Source organism: Myotis lucifugus, unplaced genomic scaffold, assembly GCF_000147115.1.
Source record: "Myotis lucifugus unplaced genomic scaffold, Myoluc2.0 scaffold_128, whole genome shotgun sequence".
Lineage (NCBI taxonomy): Eukaryota > Metazoa > Chordata > Mammalia > Chiroptera > Vespertilionidae > Myotis > Myotis lucifugus.
Window position 1 is genome coordinate 3,213,295 of NW_005871176.1, and position 24,297 is coordinate 3,237,591.

Here is a 24,297-nt window from a genome sequence, read left to right on the forward strand (position 1 = left end):
GGATGTGGGTTTTTTTTTTTCTTTTCTCTTCTCCAACAAAGCTAATGAGCCAGTCATTCATACCAAATATGTCCATGTTGCCTTGCCACCAGCCTAATCTTCGTAGGAAATTGTTCAAGTTTTTGCATCTTCCCAAAATATGGCAATATCCAAAGGGTTCACCAATGCGTGAACACAATGTACTCCCAAATTACCATAAAAACATCTGTACAAAGGAATGAATGTAAAGAATGATTGTGCCCAATTTTAATGAATCCAATAAAAACCCATTTTGTGAATCCGTGCTGGATTACTAAAATAATTCTCAGGTTTTTTTATTTTAAAAATTATACTTTTAATTATAGAATATTGTTAGAATAATACAGATATAGACACTAGGATAACTGACCAATACCATAAGGAAAACTGTTCTACGTACTTACTTGTTCATTCACTCTCCACAACCATAGAAAACAGGCACAAAGTGTTCAGGGTATGTGCAGAAGCAGCCAGAGTCTTGGGAGCAGAAGGCATGCAAAGAGAGTCTGATGCATAACTTCTACACAAAGTTCAACATATGGGCAGCAATTGGTAGAAAAAGAGGAGAAAGAGCTGGTCTGGCCCTTGCCCTTTTAACTTCCCAGCTGGAGTGTACATGTTTGGAGAGATGGCCGGGCTACTTAGAAGCCAAAAGCAGCAACAGGCACAGTTTCAGGTTGGGGCAGGAGAGAAGGGAAGAAAAAGGGAGTGAAATACAATTAGGTCAAGAAGATGCTGTCTTCTATGGCCACTCCAAAACTGATGCCCTAATGGCTCACAGAAACAGGAGAACTTTGATATTCATTAAAACCATCAGCAACACTGATATGGTAAAGACATATTCGAGTTTAGTCATTAAGAACATGTAAGTCATTCAACAATTAAAATATGAATACCCACAGTCGGCTAGATTTTGTATCGAACGAAAAACATGCTTCTTGCCCGAGTTTACATTTAAATAGGAGTGGCAACAGAAAGAAAGCTCCTTGGTGGAGTGGTTTTTCATTTTGTTACTTTCGAGGTTGTGTCATTTGCAAGTGATGCAGTCCCACACAGCTGTGGATCATAATTCACTACAGTACCCGACCCTAGAGACCATGAGCTCTTTAACACCAAGTCCCAAAGAGCTATGGCAAAAGTCGTTTTCAAATGTTACAACTTTCATAATAAAGCACAGTAGAAATAACTTGAGACACGCTAAACAAAAATTTCCGTCAGTCCCATTTCCTGGGCATCAATTTTCTTCCACTCACACCCCCAAGTACTTGGATAAGCACCAACATTTGAGATATTTCTTAATTCTTATTTGGGCTGAGATAAGGAGAACTGACACTACTGGGCTTACATTGGGTCAACTCTTATTTTAACCATTTATATCTGTAGGCTGACAGGATGAAAATACATTCCTATAGGCTTATTAATTCCTTGTTACTAGCCCAAAGAGACGGTCAGGCTGAGAACAGGACAATCGGTTATCTCCCACAATTGACTGATAAATATAAACAAGTGTGTAGTTCTGTACAAAGACAGATCTTACAAGAGTGCACATTAAAGCATTAGTGTTTAAATTTTTTCATCATAAAGAATGAAAAAAAAACATTTTTCAATTGGAGTGTGTCTGTAGTTCTGTCACACAATCAACATCACCCAAGAACATGCTAATTCTGTGTGAATTCAGTTTCTGCTATTGGAAAAACCACAGGAATACACATTTTACTGTACATATACATGCTCTTATGCAAGCTAAGAGAAACACTGGGATGTGGCCCTTATCAAATCCTAGAGTTAGCAGTATAGGGAGGATTGATCTTAAAGGGTAGAGGGGAAAGTACACAGAAATGACCTGTGTTCCTTGGGAAGGGACTCTGTGCTTCCTCCCCTGAAATTGTCAAATCCACCTGCTCCTTACACTCCACCAACACTTATGGTCCTATCTTTCCTTGAAGACATTTTCCCTACAATGTTCCCTAGAGTGATCCCCAAAGGAAATTAATAAATTCTGACTAATGGCAATAAAAACAGTGGGCATCACTTCCTAAAGTCACCACCATTGATGAGTCCTTGTCCCCAAACCTGTGTTTCATTTATCCTTGCAATCTGTATCTTCAGTTAGCTTTCACAAAGATGCAAGCTTTTAAAAAGTTAATTAGAAACAATGAGAAGGAAAAATGTTATGATCATTGCCTTCATCATGCAGAATCCAGCTCTCAGGAAGTCAGAAAGGTACAAGTGCATGAGCAACTCAAGGACAAAGCCTTTTGAGTGGTAAGATGTGTGTGCCCAAATACTATGGTAAGTGAATAAGTGTGGCAGTTCAGGCAGTCTCTCATCTTTCTCCAAAGCAGCTGTGACCACCCTATTACAGTCCAACATTTCCCCTAGCACAGTTTTTTGAGCTAAGGCAAGGAGAAATACCTTTTAAAAATTTACTCTATTTCCAGTCCTGAGCATTTACCAGCATTTATTATCTAGACTTCAGAGTTCCAGTTACTCATGGGGCTGATTTCGATGAAGTACTTCATTAATATTGAGTGAATAAAAATCACTATTTTGGAGAGGGACTAACATTCCCAAAGCCGTGGGTCAGAATTTCAAATGGCTTGTCTTCTTTGATGTTTTAAACTGTGGCCTACAACAAGAAAATTCGGTATGGTATAAGAAACTCAGTCTTAAAAGAGCTCTTTGATATCAGATAAAATTGTACCTTCAAATGAATTGTTTCTCAGTCATAATTACAGGACTTAGTCAGTGTGAACTCTCTTATGTTTAATAAGAGCTGAGCTCCGGCTGAAACTCTTTTCGCATTCAGTACATTCGTAAGGCTTCTCTCCCGTGTGAACCCTCTGATGTGTGATGAGGTTGGAGCTCTGGGTGAAACCTTTTCCACACTGCACACATTCATAAGGCTTCTCTCCTGTGTGGGTTCTCTGGTGTTTAATTAGATCTGACCTTTCACCAAAGCTTCGCCAACACTCATTGCACTCATAGGGCTTCTCTCCAGTGTGAATTTTCTGGTGTGTGATGAGATGAGAACTCCGGCTGAAGCTTTTCCCACAAGCGTTACATTCATATGGCTTTTCCCCAGTGTGGGTTCTCTGGTGCTGAACCAAGTGTGAGATGCGGCTGAAATTCTCTCCACATTCATTACAGTGGTACGGCTTTTCTCCTGTGTGGGCTCTGCGATGGCGCACAAGGTCAGAGTTCTGACTGAAATTCTTCCCACACTCATCACACTTGTAGGGCCTCTCTCCTGTGTGGACTCGATAGTGTTTGATGAGATCAGATCTCTCACTGAAACCTCGCCCACATTCATTACACTCATAAGGCTTCTCACCTGTGTGGGTCCTCTGGTGTTGAGCTAGGTGAGAGCTCCGGCTGAAGCTTTTCCCACACTCCTCACACTCATAGGGTTTCTCCCCACTGTGGGTCCTTTGATGTTGGATTAGGTGAGATAGACGGCAGAAACTTTTCCCACATTCGTTACATTTGTGGGGCTTTTCTCCAGTATGGATTGTTTGATGCTGGATGAGATGAGAACTTCTTCCAAAACTTTTCCCACACTCATTACAGTCATAGGGTCTCTCTCCAGTGTGCGTTCTTTGATGCTGAATAAGGTGTGAGCTCCGACTGAAGCCCTTTCCACATTCATAACACTTATAGGGTCTGTCTCCAGTGTGGGTTTTCTGATGTCGATTAAGGTCTGAGATCTGACTGAAGGCCTTTTCCACAATGAGAACATATATGATATTGAATACCTGTGTGAATTTCTTTTGTGGACAAGCAGATCCGTGACTTGTTGGAGAGGATAGCTGACCCACTCTTCTGCTGTTAAATCTCCCCACTGTCTTTCTGATCTATCCCTGCTTTCAAAGGCCTCTTCACTTTCAGGATTTTCCTCTGCATTCCCAACAGGTCTTTCAGATGCAGTCCCAAGTTCTACATCTTCACTAATCTCTTGCTTTGGATTCACCTCGTTCTCACTCCTGATCTCAAAATCTGTAATAAAGAGTAAATAATAATAATAATACTGGTAAACACACAAAGAATTACCTACTACCAGTATGTGCCAGGCATTATGTTAAGTTCTTTACATGAATTAGTACCTCAACTGCCCTGAATCAGGAATTACGATTTCCACTTTATAAATAAGAAACCTATACCCTAGCTGGTTTGGCTCAGTGGATAGAGCATCAACCTGGGGACTGAAGGGTCCCAGGTTCGATTCCAGCCAAGGGCACATGCCTAGGTTGTGGGCTCAATCCCCAGTAGGGGGCGTGCAGGAGGCAGCCAATCGATGATTCTCTCTCATCATTGATGTTTCTACCTATCTCTCTATCCCTCTCCCTTCCTCTCTAAAATCAATAAAAATATATTAAAAGAAAGAAAGAAAGAAACCTAAGGCTGAGAGAAATAACTTCCAAAAGGTCATACTCATTAAAAAATTTTTAAAAATAAAAACTAAAAACAAAAGGCCATACTCATAGATACAGAGAACAGACTGACAGCTGTCAGAGGGGAGAGGGTTTGGGAGACTAGGTGAAAAAGTGAGGAGGGGCCCTAGCCAGTTTGGGTCAGTGGATAGAGTGTCAGCCTGCAGACTGATGAGTCGCAGGTTCGATTCCGGTCAAGGGCACATGCCTGGGTTGCGGACTCAATCCCCTGTGAAGGTGTGGAGGAGGCAGCCGATCAAAGATTCTCTCTCATCATTGATGTTTCTATCTCGATCCCTCTCCCATCCTCTCTGAAATCAATAAAAATATATAAAAAGAATAAGAAAAAGGTGTGGAGGGGATTAAGCAGTATAAACTGATAGTTGCAGAATCACCACAGATATCCGAATTGCAGCATGGGGAATATAGTCAATAATGTCCAGATAACTGGGTAGGCGGCCAGGTGGGTGCTTGGGTCAGCGAAAGGACCACTCTGTAGAGTGCATGGTTTTTTGGCTACTTTGCTGTACATCTGAAACTGCTGTGGGCCCTAACTGGTTTGGCTCAGTGGATAGAGCATCAGCCTACAGACTGAAGGGTCCCAAGTTCAATTCCAGTCAAGGGCATGTACCTTGGTTGAGGGCACATCCCCAGTAGGGGGTGTGCAGGAGGCAGCTGACTGATGTTTCTCTCTCATGGATGTTTCTAACTCTATCCCTCTCCCTTTCTCTCTGTAAAAAAAACCAATAAATTATTTTTTTAAAAAAAACTGCTGTGGAATGGTATTGAATGTAAACTGTAGTTGGAAAAAAGTACACAAAAGGTCATAAATGGTGGAGCCAGGATTCAAATTCAGGTCTGTCTGATAAAAGTTCATACTCTGTATCAATACAGTTAATGGTTCTTTATAAAAACTCTATATATTCCTGGTTTCTCAAAAGGAGAAAACCAGCCAGGCCAGTGGGCTCAGTGGTTGAGCATCCACCTATGAACAAGGAGGTCACGGTTCGATTACCTGTCAGGGCCCAGGCCCAAGTTGTAGGCTCGATCCCCAGTAGGAGGCATGCAGGAAGAGCCAATCATGATTCTCTCTCATCATTGATGTTCCTATCTATCCCTCCCTTCCTCTCTGAAATCAATAAATATGTGTGTTTTTTTCAAAAAAGGAGAATACTGGAAAGAGAGAATATAAGAGACTCTAAATTAGAATCTCTAAGAGCCAAGAACCTAGATATTTTGTATGTGAATGCATGTATGTATGTATATGTGCTTGTTCTTAACTAATCAAGCCTTCATCATTACCATTATATCAATTTACTAAGAACCTACTGGGTTAGCATGGATAAAATGAATTCTTATCTATTTCTTTCAAATCTTAGTTGATAGAAAAAGTGACTGCCAAATGCTACTTTCTAGGGGCCTTTTAATGAAAATGGGTGGGAAGATTGGAGAACGCAAAAAAGATGCCTAGCTTAGAACATTCCTGGCATTGACTAAGCATAGTCTTCAAATGAGAATCAAAATATATAACCACTGTGTACAAAAAAAACTTTCTACCAGACACTGCATTTTCCAAGTTGCATTTCTTAGTACATTCTTCAGAAAGAGGTAGGTATGCTGAGAGAAAAGGGTCCCAAGGATAAATTACTTTGGTAAATGATGCATGCAACATCTCAGAAATTCACATTGCCTGATAACATAATAAAGGCTCTAAAGAGTCTTGAGGTAAAGAGACCTTGTTAACATTATTTAACCCACTTAGTTGGCAAATAATTTTTTTGTGTGTGTGTGCTTCCATGTTTCCATCCCTAAGTGTTCCTTGGACTCAACTTAGACATATAGATTCATATTTCTTTGAGATTCTCATTTCTTATTTTTGTTGTGTTAAGTGGAATATTTGGATAACAGACTGCAATAGATCTGGGTAAATAACTTAATTTCTAGTCGCTTCCTAAAGGAAGGACCCAAGAAACTGTGGATATCAGAGAAAGGCCAGATAAAAAGAAAAAGTCTCACCCTGGCCAGTGTGACCAGTGATTAGAACACTGTCCCATTCACTGAAGGGTCCTGGGTTTGATTCCTGGTCAGGGCACATACCTAGGTTTTGAGTTCAGTCCTTGGTCCTGGTGCAAACAGGAGGCAACCAATCAATTTCTCTCTCACACACTGATGTTTCTCTCTTTTTTTCTCTCTCTCTTTCTCTCTCTCTCATCAATGAAAAAAGCATATCCTTGGGTGATGATGAAAAAAAAATAAGAAGAAAACCCCTTCTATTTGCCTTTTCTCTGGAAAAGGCTATAGGGATAAAAAATTAGTCCTCAATGAGTGGCAGATGACCTAGTGAACCATACATGGTTGCTAACTTCTGTTGAGTCTAAACAGAAGACAACATGAGTCTAAAGCAGCAGTTCTCAACCTGTGGTCGCAACCCCTTTGGCAGTCGAACGACCCTTTCACAGGGGTCACCTAAGACCATCCTGCATATCAGATATTTACATTACAATTCATAACAATAGCAACATTACAGTTATGAAGTAGCAACAAAAATAATTTTATGGTTGGGTCACAACATGAGGAACTTTATTTAAAGGGCCAGAAGGTTGAGAACCACTGGTCTAAAGGCTACCCAGCTCAAGAATATACTGTTTGTTCTGGTTACACTCAGACCAAAGGATAACTAAGAGAAAAGACAGGTTTTGGCCAGTGTGGCTCAGTAGTAATCTCTATCCCTCTCCTTTCCTCTCTCTCTAAAAAAAATAAAAACATATATTTTTTAAAAAGACAGGTTTGCAGACCATCAAAAAAAAAATAGCTTTCTTGCCCACCCGGGGTGGCTCAGTGGTTGAGCATCAATCTATGAACCAGAAGGTCATGGTTCGATCCCCAGTCAGGGCACATGCTCAGGTTGTGGTCTCAATCCCCAGCATAGGACTTGCAGGAGGCAACCGATGGATGATTCTCTCTCATCATTGATATTTCTATCTCTCTCTCCCACTCCCTTCCTCTCTGAAATCAATAAAAATATAATTTAAAAAAATTAGCTTTCCTCAATAATATAATTTGTGATCTAATTTAGTTCAGGATTTTCCTGGAACATTTGACATAGTCAAAATCTATGATCAACTCTGAAACATCGCTAGACAAGCACCTACTTCAGATGAAGGACCTAAGGCAAAGCTAACGCTCCGAAGCCAAAACAAACACAGAAAGGTGGCTTTTGCCCTCCCATTAATCCAGGTCAGAACCCCCTCATCTTCTTTTTTTTTTTTTTTTTTTTTTTTTTTTTTTAAATATATTTTATTGATTTACAGAGAGAGGAAGGGAGAAAGATAGAGAGTTAGAAACATCGATGAGAGAGAAACATCGACCAGCTGCCTCCTGCACATCTCCACTGGGGATGTGCCCGCAACCCAAGTACATGCCCTTGACCGGAATCGAACCTGGGACCCTTCAGTCCGCAGGCCGACGCTCTATCCACTGAGCCAAACCGGTTTCGGCCCCCTCATCTTCTGATATGCCACGGTTGCGGGTTTGATATCTGGTCAGGGTACATACAAGAATCAACCAATGAATGCACAAATAAATGGAACAACAAATTGATGTTTCTCTGTCTCTCTCTTCCTTCCTCTCTCTCTCTAAAATCAATAAATAAAATTTTAAAAATAGACAATATGACTCTGATGTTCCCACTCATTTGTCTGAGGACTCAAGTCAATATCCAATTAAGCGCTTTAAAAATCAAACAACTTGCCCTAGTTTGTTTGGCTCAGTGGATAGAGCATTGGCCTGCAGACTGAAGGGCCCCAGGTTTGATTCCAGTCAAGGGCACATGCCCTGGGTTGTGGTCTCAGTCCCCAGTAGGGGGCATGCAGGAGGCAGCCAATCAATGATTCTCTCTCATCATTGATGTTTCTCTCCCTCTCCCTTCCTCTCTGAAATCAATAAAACATATTTTTTTAAAATCAAACAACTAGGTTGTATTCAAAGAGCTAGTCTCAAAAACGTGGGGTGAAGAATGGTAGAGAATCCTTACTTACCTAATGAGACAACATTCCCATAATTCTCCTGCATAACATCCCTGTAAAGGTCCCTTTGCGTAGGGTCCAGAGGTCTCCATTCTTCCCGAGTGAGGTACATGGCCATATCTTCAAATGTCACCGGTGCCTGAAATCACACAATGCTTCCTCATTACTTGACATCTCATAGATTGGTACCAGTTTTTCTCCTTGAAATTACAGACATGGCTAGAATTATTGAGAAGGCAAAGGGTATTAAATCTGATTTATAGAGTCCAAAGAAGAAATGAACAAGCTAAAAAGAGATAGAGTAAAGAAGAGAGCAATTTACAAGCTAATTGCTCTGGTCCAATGGCCAGACAACCCTGCCCCACACTGGAATCGTATTCTCTAGCTGTACTTTGCTCAGAACACATCTAGCACCTACATGGCACCACAACTATACTCACAATGTTCCTCTTTTCCTGGAATATCTTTCTCAAACCAGAAAAATCCTATTATTCTTTTTTTATTCCAGATAAGGAAAACCACTGACAAATAGTTAAGTGACAACGGTTTTTAAGAAATAAAAAGAATGTAAGGAGCAAAATAAGTTATGAATGGAAGCGCTGGCCCTCCTCCTCCAGGTATCCTACTATTCTTTTAGGTCCTGTTCCAGTACCAACTATTCTTCGGTGCCCCCCATCCCTCTGCTGAGCCGCACTCCTCCCTCGGACCCCTCAGACAGAATTCATCACTCCCACGCCTTCCTTCTCACACCAAGCACTTTGTTCCTACAGCAAATGGAGCTCTTATCACGTTGTATCACGGTTAACCGGATGCATCTGTCTCCCTATAGATTGTGAGCAGGCGGGAGAGCCCGTTTCATCCATCCACCTTTTGTCTCCCCGGCATTTAAAGGCATACAGCAGGTGTCCAATAAATGCTTGTTTGTGGCTAAACCGGTCTGGGTTCCTGGAGGCACAATACCGAAGCGAGCTAATTACTATTTCCAGGGAATTTCCCACAGGGATTTGCAAAGAAACGCCGGGACCAGGTGGATAAGCAGAGGCAGGGGCCGCGAAGCCACCCCCGGCTTACCTGGGACCCAGCCATGAGCAGGGTGGCTGCCATCTCGGGCTCAAGGATTCGCCTCCCAGGAGAAAGAGCAGGAAAAGCAGCTAGCAGACAGCACTAAAGGAGGCGAAAAGCAGGGCGTGAGGCACAGAACACAGGCCCTGCCCACTCCCCAGGGCTGGAGTTCTGGCCGCCAGACGGCTAGGGAGGGCCCTGGACCCGGGCAGGGTCACTCTCCTCCTTGACCCTCGAGCGCGACCCGCCCTCCGTGTCTCCGCCACCACGGGGTGGAGGCAGTGCCGGGATTTAGCAGGACAGGACAGCTCCCTGGCTCGGTCCCTCCCGCCCGGTCTCAAGCCGCTGCAGTCTCCGGGAGGCGGCTCTCAGCCCAGCCCACAGAACGCCTCCGCTCTTCCATCTCCAGGATGAGGCCTTTCCGGCAGCTGCCTCAGCCAATCAGCGAGCGAAGCTCGAAAAACGCTCTACCAATTACAAGCCGAACACTAGGCCCGCCTCTTGTAACAAGGCTGGACACCTCCATCGCGCCTGCGCCTGCCCCTGCGGCCTGCCGGGAGTTTGAGTTCCATTCTGGTCACTCAGGGGCCAAAAGCCAAGGAGGGAAAAGAACAAAAGGGTGAAGGAAGGACCGCGTTCTCCTACTCAGGACAGAGTATCTTCTGCTTTCTTCTGTCGGAGACAACAGCCCGATGAAGCAAGGGAAGTTGCCCTGCTTCTCCTCACGGACCCTAGAAGCTTATCTTGGATCGGACCTTAATTGCGACGTCTGGCCTAATTTAGGTGCTGGCCTGTGTTGGGTTCCGCTCGGATTAACACTCATCTGACAGCCGTGCCTGAGAGGAAAGAGGCAGCCGCCCACTCCCCGGGGAAGATTCAGCGGCCTCGCTGGAACTTTGAGCTCCGCCCACGCACTACATGTCCCAGCAGCGCCTGCGGCCTTCGCACCCTGCTACACAGACTACAACTTCCAAGAGGACCCGCGCCGCCGGGGAGCTAGCGAGTGTGGTCGGTGGCTGGGACAGGCGGTGTCCAAGCTCCATCGCTATTAACCCTGTAGGGGAGTCTGACTGCGTCCTTCCAAAGAGGGCGCCCCTGAGGGGCGGGCAGAGTTGTGGCTGGCAGAGCGGGAAGCCAAAACGCTGAGCGAATGTGGGGGATAGGGCGTGTAAAGGGAGCGAGCCAGGCCCCAGCGCTGGGCAGAACCGACCTTATCGTTCCGAGGGCTGCTCTGCTCAAAGGTTTCCTGGCCGCCTTTGACACGGACCGGCCCCTGAGGGCCTGAGCCGGGCGGGCCCTCCACATGCTAGCAGTCTCTGATCGCTGAAGATAGCAAGCCAAAAACCCGAGCTGAGAACGAGCAGACTTACCTCCTGGCCCGCGAAAGATCCACTAGACCGCCGGCTCCAAAATCCCCGAGGCCCCAGATTCCAAATCCGCAGGCAGCGTTCTTTGGAGGCTTCAGGCGTTCGGGAAGGTTCTAGAAATCACGACTGGCAGATTCCGGATTATCTCAGACCTGCAGGTAGATCTCGAATCCGCAGGTTTGCAGGCAAAGCCCAGAGATCCCAAAGACTCGCACAGATTCCGAGACCTCAGACGCTCAGGCAGCTCAGAAACCACAGGCTCACAGGCAGGTCCCTCAGAGACCACAGGAGCTGGCCAAGAAACACCAGCAGCAGCTAGGCTGCATGCAGCTGGATTTCTTCCGAACGGAAGGACTGGCCCCCTTCCCTTTCCCCAGCCAGGATGAGAAAATTAGACAATGGAAGCCCAGCACGAGGAAAAGCAGGCATTCTGCGTGGAGAAGCGCTCCGAGCTCGCTGTAGCCTTGGAGAGGGAAGTGATGGAAAAAGAATATAGCAGCTTATTAGGGACTCCCACCCTCTTCAAGTTATAAATATCCCCAGAACCTTGGCCATGTGCCCAGAAGCCTGTTGTCTCTAACTGTACAGGAGACTTCTCTGCCTGCGCTGGGAAAGGGGCTTTTCTTTTGTTTTGCAGATACATCTACCCACCGAGTGACTTGAATTTTTTCCCTCGAACATGACTCCAGGCTATGCTTTTATTAGTGTCCTGTTCCCACCGCCCAGTTATTTTATGGTTAAATTACTCAAGTGTCTGAAAAGAACTAGGACTCTACCCAGCCATGAGGCAGACTCCCACTCCACATCCCCAACTGTGCAGCGAGGAATTCTTTAGATACCACAAAATTGTACCACCTTACCCCACCTAAAATTGTTATGGGTACGCCACACCAAAAAAGTTTTAAAAAATGGAATCACAGAGGGTCCCCGAAAGGCAGTCAAGGTCACACAGACCTGGGTTGAAATCAAGGCTGTATATCCTTTGAAAAGTCATTTAGTCTTTCCAGGCCCATTTCCCTTTCTGTAAAATGGGGTAATCACACCCAAGGTGATGGTGAGCACTGAGATGACTTAAAGTGGGCACTCAGATGACAGCTGTGGGTGCAGGGAAGACTTCCAGAAAGTGAGCACTTTCTGTGGGTATTTTCATTGGCTCGGAAAACCTGGGAAGTCAGAGTGGCTCCATAGCTGTGAGGATCGGCTGGTGACCTTATTCTCACATAATGTTTCTGCTGGAAATCCAGAGGGAACTCCAAGTTGGACCAGTTTGGTGGGTTCAGACAAATTGGTGAATTGAGACCAGCAGAGCAGAGATATTTGGAGCTGCCAGGAATCCAGCAAGTTAAGGCCTCGCCCTTAGGAAAAACCTCTGGGTCAGGGGAGATGGGTTCATTCTTTGGCTGAATACTGTAATTGCAGGTTTCTAACTGGGCCTAAGGTGAGGTGAGCTGGGCGCCCAAGCCCCTCAGCCCAGCAGGGCTCCCTTTTCATCCCTTCTCTGACAGATTGCTTTGTAAACTGTCTTAGGCCTTTTCTTCCCCCTTGCTCCAGTGCTTTAAACCCTTCTTTGTCCTCTGCTGTTTCTTTTATTCCTAGGCCTGGCTGGGGGCAGGGCGACTCTCTAAACCCGGCTTGGCTGCTTGCCTCCTTCTGTGAGTAAGTGCTTTTCTCTTTCTTCACCTGGGACCCTCCAGAGGGTGGAGGAGAGAGACTGAGAGATGGAAGGCTGACTTCTTTTGGTGCCCCTGGGGTAGGGGCGGTGGGCGGCGGGGGGCGGGGGGGGAGTGGAACAGGGGGAGGAAAGAAAGTGGGTGAGGGGCTTCCTGTTGCAGCCTTCAGCGGGACTCTGAGGGTTGGGTCACTGGAGGAGGAAGTGACTTCCTGCCTCATTGTTCAGGACTTCATTGTTTCTCAGGAATATCGTATGTGGGTTTTCAATAACCAATTCGGAAAACTGTATTTGTCCCATCACTTAGCAAACAATGAGCACCTACTGTGTGCAGAGGCAGCAGCACAGCCTATCACCGGGGGAAGGGTCCAGGAGAACCATTTGTCCAGGATCTCCAGATGGAGTTATAGGTTGTCAGATCCACTGACCAGTTTAATCAAAGACCCTCCTAGTATATCTTTAAGCTTGTTTCTTATTAATAGACCACAGTGCCTATGGAGCACTGTAAGTTATTATGTTTTAATAAATCGATAATTATCTTGTGAACCGCACAATTATGTTGTAATTTTTTGTATTAGAAGCATTAATGTGTTAAACATTGAAAAATATGCCTTAATATTTGTGATCTTGTTTTGTCATTTCTTCATTTTCAAATATACCAGTAATATATATATTTTAAAAAATGAAGTAACCTGGGCTTCTCTCTTGACCCTGCTAGGAGCAGAGATGAAGCCTCAACATAGCCGAAGGAGTTGGGAACATGGGGACACACTGACTTCAGTCCAACTGCTATAGTATATGAATGATGAGCTAGCTAGTCTGCACCAAGAAGAGGGGTGCACTCATTGCTGGGGGGCATGGGAGGAGGCTTCACAGAGGAGATGACATCTGAGCTGGCTAGCGAAAGACTGTAGGAATCTTAGAGGTGGCGAACAAGGGGGGGGGCGGGGCAGCGCTTTCCCGTCTTCAAGAACAGCATGTGCGAAGTCATGGAGGCATGAAAGGACAGAGGGTGTTCAGAATGGTCAGGATTGGGTATGGCTGGAAGGAAGAGTGTGGGGGTGGAGTGGCAGGGGAAGGGAACACAGCAGGAACAGTCTCTTATGTCCCCTTGCCCACTGCCTGTTTGTCTCTGCCTTTGGCTGTGGATCAGCGAAAGCTGGTGGTGAGGTGCAGGTGGGCGGCTGGGACTCGCCTGGGGCGAGAAGAGCAGATGGAGCCTGCAGGAAGAGGGGGGAGTGCAGAGCATTGGGAAGCTCTTTGTGACCTTCGTGCATTTCAGCTGGTTTTCTCCTGAGAGAATCAACATTGTCAAAAAATGTAAACAATTGCATTAAAAATGTACAACAAACTTATTTAGTTTGTTTAAAGGCATCAAATAGGCCCATACTCACCAAGCATGTTAACTGAGTCTATTTTGTACCAGACACTGTGCTGGGAGATAGGACACTCCCTCACACAATGACTGCAGGGCTGTTGTGATTAAATTTGAGAGGGCCCGACAGGTAGCTCAATTGGTTAGAGCAGGTTTGATCTGTGGTCGGGACACATACAAGAAGCAACCAATGAATGCATAAAGAAGTGGAATAGCCCTAGCCAGTTTGGCTCAGTGGTTAGAGTGTTGGCCCGAGGACTGAAGGGTCCCAGGTTCCATTCTGGTCAAGGGCTCCATCCCCGGCCCAACTGGGACACGTGCAGGAGGCAACTGACTGATCTGTCTCTCTCACATCATGTGTCTCTCTCCCTGTCTCCCTCCCTTCTACTCTCTCTAAAAGTCAATGGAAAAAATATTCTCAGGTGAGGATTAATAAAGCAAAAACAAAGCAACAACAACAAAAAAAGTGGAACAACAAATCAATGTCTCTTTCTCCCTTTCCCTCTCTCTAAAATCAACAATAAAAAAAGATTAAATGTGAGAATGGCTGCAAAAAACAGGAGCACAGAGGAGTGTCTTGGTTCACAGTGGCCATCATTGCTGTGGGGAAAGTAAAATGCCTCATGTGCTGTGAGGTGAAGCCATATTTCAAATGGCTCAGGATGTGAATAGGGGCCTGGGTTCAAGTTCAGATTCTGCCTCCTGGAAGCAAATTACTCTCTGAACCGTGGTTTTCTCAGTGTGTGAAAGTGTATAATAATACAATTCATAGAGACAGTAGAGTAGTGCTTGCCAGGGGCCGGGGGAAGGGGAAATGGGGAATTGTTTAATACACATAAGAGGTTCAGTTCTGCAGGATGAAAAGAGTTCTGGAGATTGGCTGGACAACAATGTGAATGTACTTAACTCTACTGAACTGTATGTGCCCTTAAAAATGGTTAAGATGGTAAGTTGTATGTATGTATCTTTCACAATTTAAAACAACCAAGAGCATAATAGCCCTGGCCAGTGTGGCTCAGTTGGTTGGGTGTCATCCCCTGCACCTAAAGGTTGCTTGCTGGGTCAGTTCTCTGTCGTGCCCAGGTTACAGGTTTGATCCCAGGCAGCTGATCAATGACATTATTAAATTGTAATTGCTATTAAAAAGTAGTTGCCATTTTGTTCCGCTTTTGTCTTCTAGACATTTAGATGGAAATTTCGATTATGCAGAGAAAAATCTGGATATCTCAACCCTTATCACTCAGTGTGGACCAGCGGTGTGGGCGTCACCTGGGAGCCTATTGGAAACGAAAAATCTCAGGCCCCACCCCAGACAAGGTCCCTGGGGACTCCCACCCATGTTAAAGTGTAGAAGCTCCTGGATAGCTAAGCAACATCCCTCCACACTTCCGTAGGGAATATCGTACCTCAGGCATGTATCACATCCCGTCTGGTATGGAAGTCTGTGCCTATTTCTAGGCTGGGAACTCCTGGGAGGTATACACCAAGCATTGTGCATGGCCCTGGATCTCTCAGCACAATGACAGGAAGCAGGAGACCTGGGTTTCGGTCCTGATCCTGCCATTTGCGGGCTGTGTATGTTGTGTCTTCTGTGAGAGGATTCTCACGCCTTCCAAAGGACCGGCCCCGAATCTGACGGCTGGAACTGAAGATGGTGGTAGGTTTCTAGTTTATTCCCAGGCTTCATCTAGGAGGAGGCACTTGGCGGGTGGAAGGAGGAAGGTGATAACCAGTTCAGAGTAGCTGATGCCCAGGGCATATAAAGAACTTGGGCTGAAGTTACTCAGAACAGCTGCCCTAAGGCTGTACCAAGGCAGATGGAGACCAGCGGCCTCTCTCAGTCACCCTCTGAGGTCGGCGCTGGTACCAACTCCTGTTTTCACAGGTAAGGAAACAGCCCCGAGAGGGGAAGTGACTTGCCCAAGCGTTCACAGGCTCCTGCATGTCAGTCATTTTAGGAAACATAGAGCCCTGGAGGCTCAGGCTGGGGCTGCTGGAAGGCCAGGGACAGAGACTTAGACTCAGGACAGGCCTACCTGACCTGCTCCCCAGGCTTTTCCAGAAGATTCCAGCTTTGCCTAAGGTTCCCATCGGCGTAAAAAGCAAGCCGATGTCATCGAGGGAGAAGCATGATAAGGACCTCCCTGCAGACTTCCTCCGAAGCGGGGGCCACAGATGGAGCTGTGAGGAACGCGTTGCCAGGGCCTAGGCGGCTTCCGAGGCTCGGCACCTTCCAGGGGCCATGGACCTGGGGGGGGGGGGGGGGGGGGGCACTGTACTCTTCAGGCAGAAAAACTCAGTTCAGGATGATCTGTTCCCTGGTTCAAAGGCCCCCAAAGCCAGCTATGAACAGGGAATAGCAGAGTTTGGGAAAAGATGCCGAGCAGGGAAGAAACCTCCCCCATGGCGTGGAGTCGTAGCTGCCCGAGCCAAATCGTGTGCCAAGTGTTCTCGTGTGCGACTCTGGGGCGGGGTGGGGTAAGACTTGCATCCGTCTGTTATTTTATTTTTCAATTCAGCAAAGGCTGGGAGGTTGGGATGTGAGGGAAGGGACGCAAAGCAAAGGTCTGCCAGCGCGTCAAAGATTTGACACCTGAGTCTCTGATTTCTACAAGAGGTTTGTGAACACAGACTCTTCGCATGGTATCCCAATTGGGTTCCCTCTATTAGCCAATCAGTATTCATAACCGGGGATTAATTTGTGAAAGGCTTCTCCCTCTGATCCCTAGTACCCCATTCAGAGTTCAGCGTTTTTCTTCATTTTACATTTTATTTTATTTTTTCTCCAGTTACGATGGCTTAGTGCTTTCTCTTTGTTCTTCCTCAACTTGTTCACTGAAATCCTGGCTGGCAGTTCTATCAGCAGAACTACAAAACCAAAAAGGCAACAGAATTTTAGAGCTTTTCCTGCGCCCCCCCAAGGAGGCAGGGGAAGGGGGAGGGGACATGAAAAAGAAGGCAGAGTCTGGAGCCACACAGACCAGAGTCCAAATCCCAGCTCTGGCATCGTTAGCTGTGTGACTGTGAACAAATCACTCATCTGTAAAATGGGATCATAATGCCGGCCAATGTAAGAAGGATATTGGGTAATAATTGAATGGAAATGTGATGCCAGACATGCGGTGTGCTCTCAACTCATCGTCAAAATATCACTGTGATGATCACCAATCGCTTGATTAGACTCTAGGCCTTCCACCTGGCCGTGAAAATGTGGTCAGAAGCCATGTCGCTGCCACCTCTAGTGGGCCCAGCCTCTCTGACTAATGGGGAAGGGAGGAGGAGCTGGGTTTGCAGCAGGCAGAACGTCTGCTCCTCAGCAGTAACAATGACAAGAGCTATCATGTATTGGGCACTCACTACTAGTAATTCTGGGATAGGCAGTGTTTACAGTTATTCACGCATTTCATCCTCACAGTCACCCCAGGAGGTAGGCACTACGTCACTCCCTTTTTCACGGGTAAAGAAGCAACTCAGAGGGGTTATTAAGTCATTTGCCTAAGCTCCCGTAATGCTAGTGAGAGCCAAACTCGGGATAGCAAGGCTGGTGGTTTCTAGGTACCAGGAACACACGTGCCCAGGGCTTTCTTGTGTGGTCGTACGGGTCGTTCACTGCACAGGAGGGCCTGGCAAAAGGGGCAAGTTGAGCCACCAGAGGCCCTGTTAATGCTTCACGTGTATTACCTTCCCTAATCCCCACAACAGCTCTGTGGGCTAGATGTTAACATCCCCATTTTATAGAGGAGGGAATCCAGGCCTAGAGAGTTCGGGTCACTTAGCTCAGTCACTTTGTAATAAAGTGATAAAACGAGGATTTGAACCCGATGCCATGGCCCATACTCTAAACCAGGCGTCCTCAAACTACGGCCCGCGGGCCACATGCGGCCGGCCGAAAACATTTATCCGGCCCGCTGGGTGTTTTTGCCGCCACTGCCTGTCCTGCTTAGCAGCCGGCTCGTCCCGGGCCCGCAGTGCGCATGTGTGGAATGTCTGAGGGACAGTGAACTGTTCCCCTGTTTAAAAAGTTTGAGGACCTCTGCTCTAAACCACTAGGCCGTTGTACTGGCCCTATCCCTAGGTGCTCAATAGATGAACGAAGGGAAAATACACAATGGTCTGACTTTCGAGTTAAAAAATACGGCAGATCCAATGAGGCCCCGGGGCTATGGAGGCCTTCACTAAAGTTGTAGAAACACAATCGTTCAGGAATTTGCTCCAAACCGTGTGACCTTATGCTTGTGAAACATTTCGGTAGCTCAGTTTCCTCATTCAAAAGTGAGAGTAGTAGTATAAAGGAACATTTCTCCTAGCTGTTTGCAAAGCGTGCATGCATATGTAATCTCCTTCGCATCAATCATTGGAGAAAGGCATGACTATCCTTTTGCCCAGGGAGAGAGTAAGATGCTCAGGGTCACACAGCGAGCAGGGCAGAGTGGAGAGACCGGAAAGCAGGGCTCCCGACGCCCAGTCCCATGCTCGGTCTGGGGCTCCTTGCTAAGGACCTTAGAACTTACGGAGAACCCACAGCCTGCCTGGTGGCCCAGACATCACACAGTGCACGAGCGAGTCAGGTGGTACTGGAGACCGACATTAATCACATGACCACACTGAGTTCTTTCGGAAGAAGACATGGCAGAGGGGAGCACCATGGAGGAGTCTTTGCTTGGCTCTCACGTCTGAAAACAAAACCTCTGGCTTCGTAGGAGCTTGGGCAGCCCAGGTGACAGCCTTGGGTAACGTAAGCTTTTCCAGAGCTGCCTTGGGAAGGGAGGATGACCTGGGAGCACTGCGGGAGAGGCCCCTCTGACAGACCTCAGCCTTCCTCACTCCTGGGGTGGCCAGGTTCAAAGGAAATAACATCTGTGAAAGCGCTTTGTAAAGAAGTGTGGTCCAAGTGGAGAGTGCTATTGTTTTTCTCTGTGGAACTGGGTGGTGGGGGGTGGAGCAACTGACTCCCTCTGTGCTCAGATGAGGGACTTGCCCATCCTCTGATGAAATGTGGCTCCTGCTCCCTTCCCAGCCGGGTACCTTCCAAAACATGCACATGACTGTGCACTCTCTTCCTGCCTCACCAATAACAACCCACCACGATCTCCAGCTCTGCAGATCCACTCTGCACAGGCCGGTAAGCCCCTATGCACAAGGCCCCTTCTTGGCTGTGGGTTTACTACTCCTGATATGGGGCAGCGTCTGTGGATGATGGGGTAGAGGGGTGAGGGAGAAAGATACAGACCTTCCAGCGATTGCCGCACTCATTGCATAAGACAAAGGTCGTCATGGGTTCATCAGCACTGCGTGTCTGCACCTGCGACAGAGAGAGGCCCACTCATGAAGTCACTGCCCTGCTCTAGGACCTGCCTTAGCTCCCACTGTCTGCAGAAGTGGGTCCAAGTCCCAGAGCTTAGCACTGTTGGCAATCCCTTATCACTGAGAACTCTCTAATGTACATTTTCTTCTCTTGCAGGTCCATCAGCTCACCTTCAGTATCTCACTGGCTCAACCTGACGTTTGCACTTTCACTCTTGTTGATCTTTCTGAACTGATGTCTCTTCTCTTGCCTCAAGACTCATCTCCTACAGGAAGTATTCCCTGACTCACCTCTGAACATGCCCGATGAGGTGAGCTGGAAGCACCCCTAGGGATCACTTAGATCATTCCTTATTTTATAGGTGGTAGGACTGAGGCCAGAGAGGAAAAGAGATTTGAAGATCATGGGGACTATTTAATGTAATGGGGTTTTTTTTAGTTTCTCACCCCCTTACCCAAACCATCAGGTGCAGGTTTCCCACAGCAAATCCCTGGCATTTCCAGATTTAAAGATTGCTGTTCTGGTTTTTTCTTTTTGAATATATTTTATTGGTTTTTTCCAGAGAGGAAGGGAGAGGGATAGAGTTAGAAACATGAATGAGACAGAAACATCGATCAGCTGCCTCCTCCTGCACACCCCCTACTGGGGATGTGCCTGCAACCAAGGTACATGCCCTTGACCGGAATCAAACCTGGGACCCTTCAGTCCTCAGGCCGATGCTCTATCCACTGAGCCAAACCAGTTAGGGCTGTTGTTCTGATTTTCTATAAATGGCCATGACATATAGCACGTAGTTACTTTGCTGACACTCAGCTATGAATGATGTCAGCTGGGAGTCCACGGGGTGGGAGGTAGTCCCTGGACTAATGAGGGAGCCCGGCAGTCGACCAGGAGGATGCAGCTTAGCACCGCCTCGTCCCTGGAGAGCAATGGCACCTGGAGGAAGGAGAGCACTGGGGGTCCTCTGTGCAGAGAAACGTTGCTGATGGGCAGTGTACTTCTGGGGGGAGGCCAGGCGCAGGACTCATACCCTCCACACGAGAAGTGCTTGGAGGAGAGCAGGAGCTTGCACAAACATCTCGGAATTCCTGAATCGGGGTTCTCCGAGGGGCGATTCCGGAATGGCAAGGCTGACTGTATTTCTGCTGTAGCCACAGATCCCCACAGGCAAGGTGCTCCTGATACACTTGCTTGCTGAGCAGATGGAGGAGTGAATAGAGTTCCAGAATGATGGGGTATCAATTAGAATCCAAGAACATTGGTGCCCTAAGGGCATAATATGTGCCACCCAGAAACAGCAGGTGGTTCTCTGGTTTAAAGTCTCCCAGAGAAGGGGCCTCCATGCCTTACGTGGCTCCCCAGACAGGGGCAATGGTCTTCATCCTCAGGACTCGGGGCTAAAACCCTTAGGCTTTGCACACAAAGTTGGCTGTGATGCAGGCAGAAAGGTCTAGATCTAGACTTATTCCTGTCTCTGTCACTGACCATCTTTGCCATCTTGGACAAAGCTGCACAGCTTGCCCCCTGTCTGGGCCTCAGTTTCCCTGTGTGCAAAGTGAGAGAGCTGAGTTTTATATTGCCACGTTCCCTTCCAGCCATCTGTGACTCTATAGTTCTGTGCCCTGTGAGTCTGGTTCCTCTTAGTCTTGCTGCAGGTACAACCAGAACATGCTGGCCGAGCCTCACAGACACAAATCGGGGTGGTTGTATATGCAGAATGTCATTTTCTAGAAGCCACGGGACCCTAGCTGATGTTGCTCAGTGGTTAGAGTGTTGACCTGCGCACGGAAGAGTCGTGGGTTCGATTCCTGGACAAGGGCACGTACCTGGATTGCAGGCTCAATCCCTCATGTGGGAGGCAACAAATCAATGTGTCTCTCTCACATCGATGTTTCTCTCTCTTTCTCTCTCTCTCTCTCCCTCTCTCTCTCTCTCATCTCTCTCCCTCCCTCCCTCCTTTCCAATATCTCTGAATAAGCAATGGAAGAAATATCCTTGGGTGAGGATTAACAAAAACAAAACAGAAGCCATGGGTACATGTTGGTGTACCAAGACTTGTCCTTTTCTCTGCAGCCTGGAGTTTTAACTCTTCCCCGCTCTGGCTCTTCCCTGAGCTCTCTCTGGTTCTCCATCTCTGTGCCCCTGTGGCTTCCTCCCCCTCCTCACCTTACCTGGTTATAGGTACAATTCTTCTTCTTGCATTTCTTGCACTGGAAGAGGCCAGTGGTGGTGCCGCCCGTTTTGGCCATCTGGTGCTCACGGATAGCCTCCTGGGTCATGGCGTTCCTCAATTCCCGCAGCTCGTCACTGGCCATTTCCTGGAGAAAAACAAGTTTGTCCTTCAGGGCCAGGAGTCCCAGGGGCCCTGCTCCATACCTGGTGTCTAGGGAGCCTGAACAGAGGAGGGGAACCTGCTGGATTGAGTACAAGGAGCTGGAGGGAGGCCTGGACTCCTGGCCCTGCCTCCACAGGGAAAAGGCCATCCCCATTGGGTGGGGGGGCAAAACTGGGGGGTTCTGGTGGGCCAAGTGCAGAAGGGCGTGTGCAGGAGAGCAGAAGGCAAACCGCTTCTGCCCCCGGATCAGCACTCTTGGGTACACTTCCTCAGACCTGGTGCTCACCCTGCCTGCCTGGACCTTGGGCACCTGCCTGAACCTTCCTGCTTGAGCTGACTTGACCAGGGACCACCTGATGTATGATGTGCTCCTTATCCGTCTGGTCTGGACATGACCCAGGCCTGCCCGAGCTGTGATCACTGCCCAGCCCATTCTGCCTGTGGGGACCTGGTCTCACCATGACTTGCTGTTGCTGTCCCCACCCACGCGGGACCTGAAGCACCTGGGCTCACACCACTAACTGCTCACCTTGAGTGCATCAGAACATCGTTAAGTTCCTACAGATCAAACTCTCCTGTCTTGTGTCATCTCACTGTAGACACTCAGTGTCCGCACTGTCTAGGTCAGTGGTCGGCAAACTGCGGCCCCTTGAGTGTGGCTCTTCCACAAAATACCACGTGCGGGCACGCACGTACAGTGCGATTGAAACTTCGTGGCCACACTCAAGGGGCCAAAGAGCGCGTGTGGCTCGCGAGCCGCAGTTTGCCGACCACTGGGCTAGGTCCTTCCTTTCTTTATCCTTCTCCCTGGCCATTTGACTGCCCTTAAACCTCTGCCAGGTGAGAACAGAGAGGGGGTCACTCAAACCAGAGAGAGTCCTAGGGAAGGCTGGTGTGGGGGAAGGAGGAGGGCAGAGGCTGATGCTAAAATGAGTGAGGATCTGGGAGTCGCTCAACATTTCCACTGTTGCTTTCTAACCTGAGTCCTTAAACCATGGAGAGCAGAGCTGGCAAAAAGGTCCTATATTTTAGTGACCACTAAATCTAATGCTGACCACTGCGCTATAACCACTTGGGCTTCTTGTCAAAATGCAGATTCCTAGGAACCCAAAACTTGAAGGTCAGGCCCAGGAATATGCATTTCTACCAGTGTCCCCAAGTTACTCTGGTGCACACAAATGTTTAAATTCTATGTTAAATTCAAGGAATAGGTTCTAACCAACAACGGGGTAAAGCACGTCAGCCAAGGCCATATACTGGTAAGCAAAAAGCAGCTGATTTTAATTTGGGGGCAATTTCCCAGAGCATAATGCATTTGTCCATTCAAAATCTATGGGACGCTAATTTATTGAATGTCTAACTGCATTGGTGTGCTAGTAAACCGGGTTTGACCATAGGGGTGGCTGATATGTAGTATTTATCAATTTCCATAGTGTAAATACTTCCATCAAGGCCAATTTCAAGCGGCTAATGTGGATGTCGCTGAATGCAGAGCTGGGAGTAGCTACACATAATCCTGTCTCCTGAGCTGGTTGGAGCTGGTTTCAGAGCACCACTGCCTCTAAGCCCTCAAGATAAGATTTGGCTCCTGTCCCCAGGTAATGCTAGTCTGGTCTAGTAGCCTAGCATTCACACAGGATAGCAAGATAGCCTATGAAGTATTAAAACAAAGGCATACAAAATGCAGGGAAAGCCCCCCACCCCTAGTGTGGGGTTAACTGCTTGGGGGCAGGAAAGATTCATTAAAGAAACTGACACCTTAACCAATCTTGAAAGATAAACAAACTTCCAGGGCACATTCTAGACTTAGCGAATAGTCCATGCAAAAGTTCAGAGGACAGCCTGGCCAGTGTGGCTCAATGGTTGAACATTTGACCTATGAACCAGGAGGTCCAGGTTTGATTCCTGGTCGGGACACATGCCTGGTTGTGGGCTCGGTCCCCAGTGTGTGGCATGCAGGAGGCAGCCAATGATGCTCTCTCATCATTGATGTTTCTCTCTTCCCCTCTCTCTCTCTCTCCTTCTCCCTTCCTCTCTTAAATCAATAAAAAAAAAATTTTTTTTAAAGGAAATGAAACTTAAAAAAGATCAATAACATGTTTGGGGAAGGGTATATAGAGTGGGGCTCAGGGCGAGGAGTGTGGGAGACATGGCTGAGGGTCAGGTTGTAGAAAGACAGTCTTGTGTGTCACCTAAGGAATAAAAACAGAAAAATATTCTATCCACTCGCCCACAAATCCATTTACCTAGCTCTGCCCTGACTCAGTGAGCAGACAAAATCTCTCTCCTTGTGGGACCGACAGTATGTCCACTCAACAGTTCTAATGGGTATCTCAGACTCTACTCCATTCTTTGACATGTCTGGGTGGAGAGGAAAAGAGAGGAGGCATGAGGGAATCAGGTGGACAAGGAAAGAGACACAGAAAGGGAGTTAGGGAGACGTGGACATGGAGAGGGACATGATCCACACGGGCCTCCCCTGTCCCAGGCCTTCCCTGACAGCACCTGCCTGTCCTCTGAGCCCAGCACTGCAAGCAGCCCACACAATGCTGTTATTTTTCTTATGGAGCAAAAATGGTCCTATATTTCTTATAGAAACCTCCCGCCTGGAGCAAAAGGTGACCTGAGGAAGATCTCCTTGGCATCCATGTTGGCTGAGTTGCTGGCAGGGGTTCCTCAGCGGCGGGCCCTGGCAGTCCCTTCTCAAGGGC

General features: G+C 47.3%; 2 protein-coding genes across 3 annotated transcripts in view; both read right to left on the reverse strand.

The window, feature by feature from the left end:
• Nucleotides 1–231: 231 nt before the first annotated feature.
• ZNF436 (zinc finger protein 436) lies at nucleotides 232–10,005 on the reverse strand. Its single transcript, XM_014460295.2, is given in 5 exon segments — nucleotides 232–3,740; nucleotides 3,742–3,789; nucleotides 3,791–4,014; nucleotides 8,486–8,612; nucleotides 9,545–10,005. Coding segments are annotated over 5 exon segments (1,413 nt in total). The 5' UTR covers nucleotides 9,578–10,005; the 3' UTR covers nucleotides 232–2,759.
• A 6,426-nt stretch (nucleotides 10,006–16,431) lies between these two features.
• The window catches only part of TCEA3 (transcription elongation factor A3), a 43,996-nt gene continuing 36,130 nt past the window's right edge, over nucleotides 16,432–24,297 (reverse strand). For both annotated transcript variants that reach the window (XM_006094041.3, XM_006094042.3), the window contains 3 exons: nucleotides 21,423–21,569; nucleotides 19,177–19,248; nucleotides 16,432–16,814 (listed from right to left, as the gene is read on the reverse strand). In XM_006094041.3, the coding sequence (XP_006094103.1) occupies nucleotides 16,806–16,814; nucleotides 19,177–19,248; nucleotides 21,423–21,569 (228 nt within the window). In that variant the 3' untranslated portion in view covers nucleotides 16,432–16,805. The remainder of the gene's footprint in view (nucleotides 16,815–19,176; nucleotides 19,249–21,422; nucleotides 21,570–24,297) is intronic.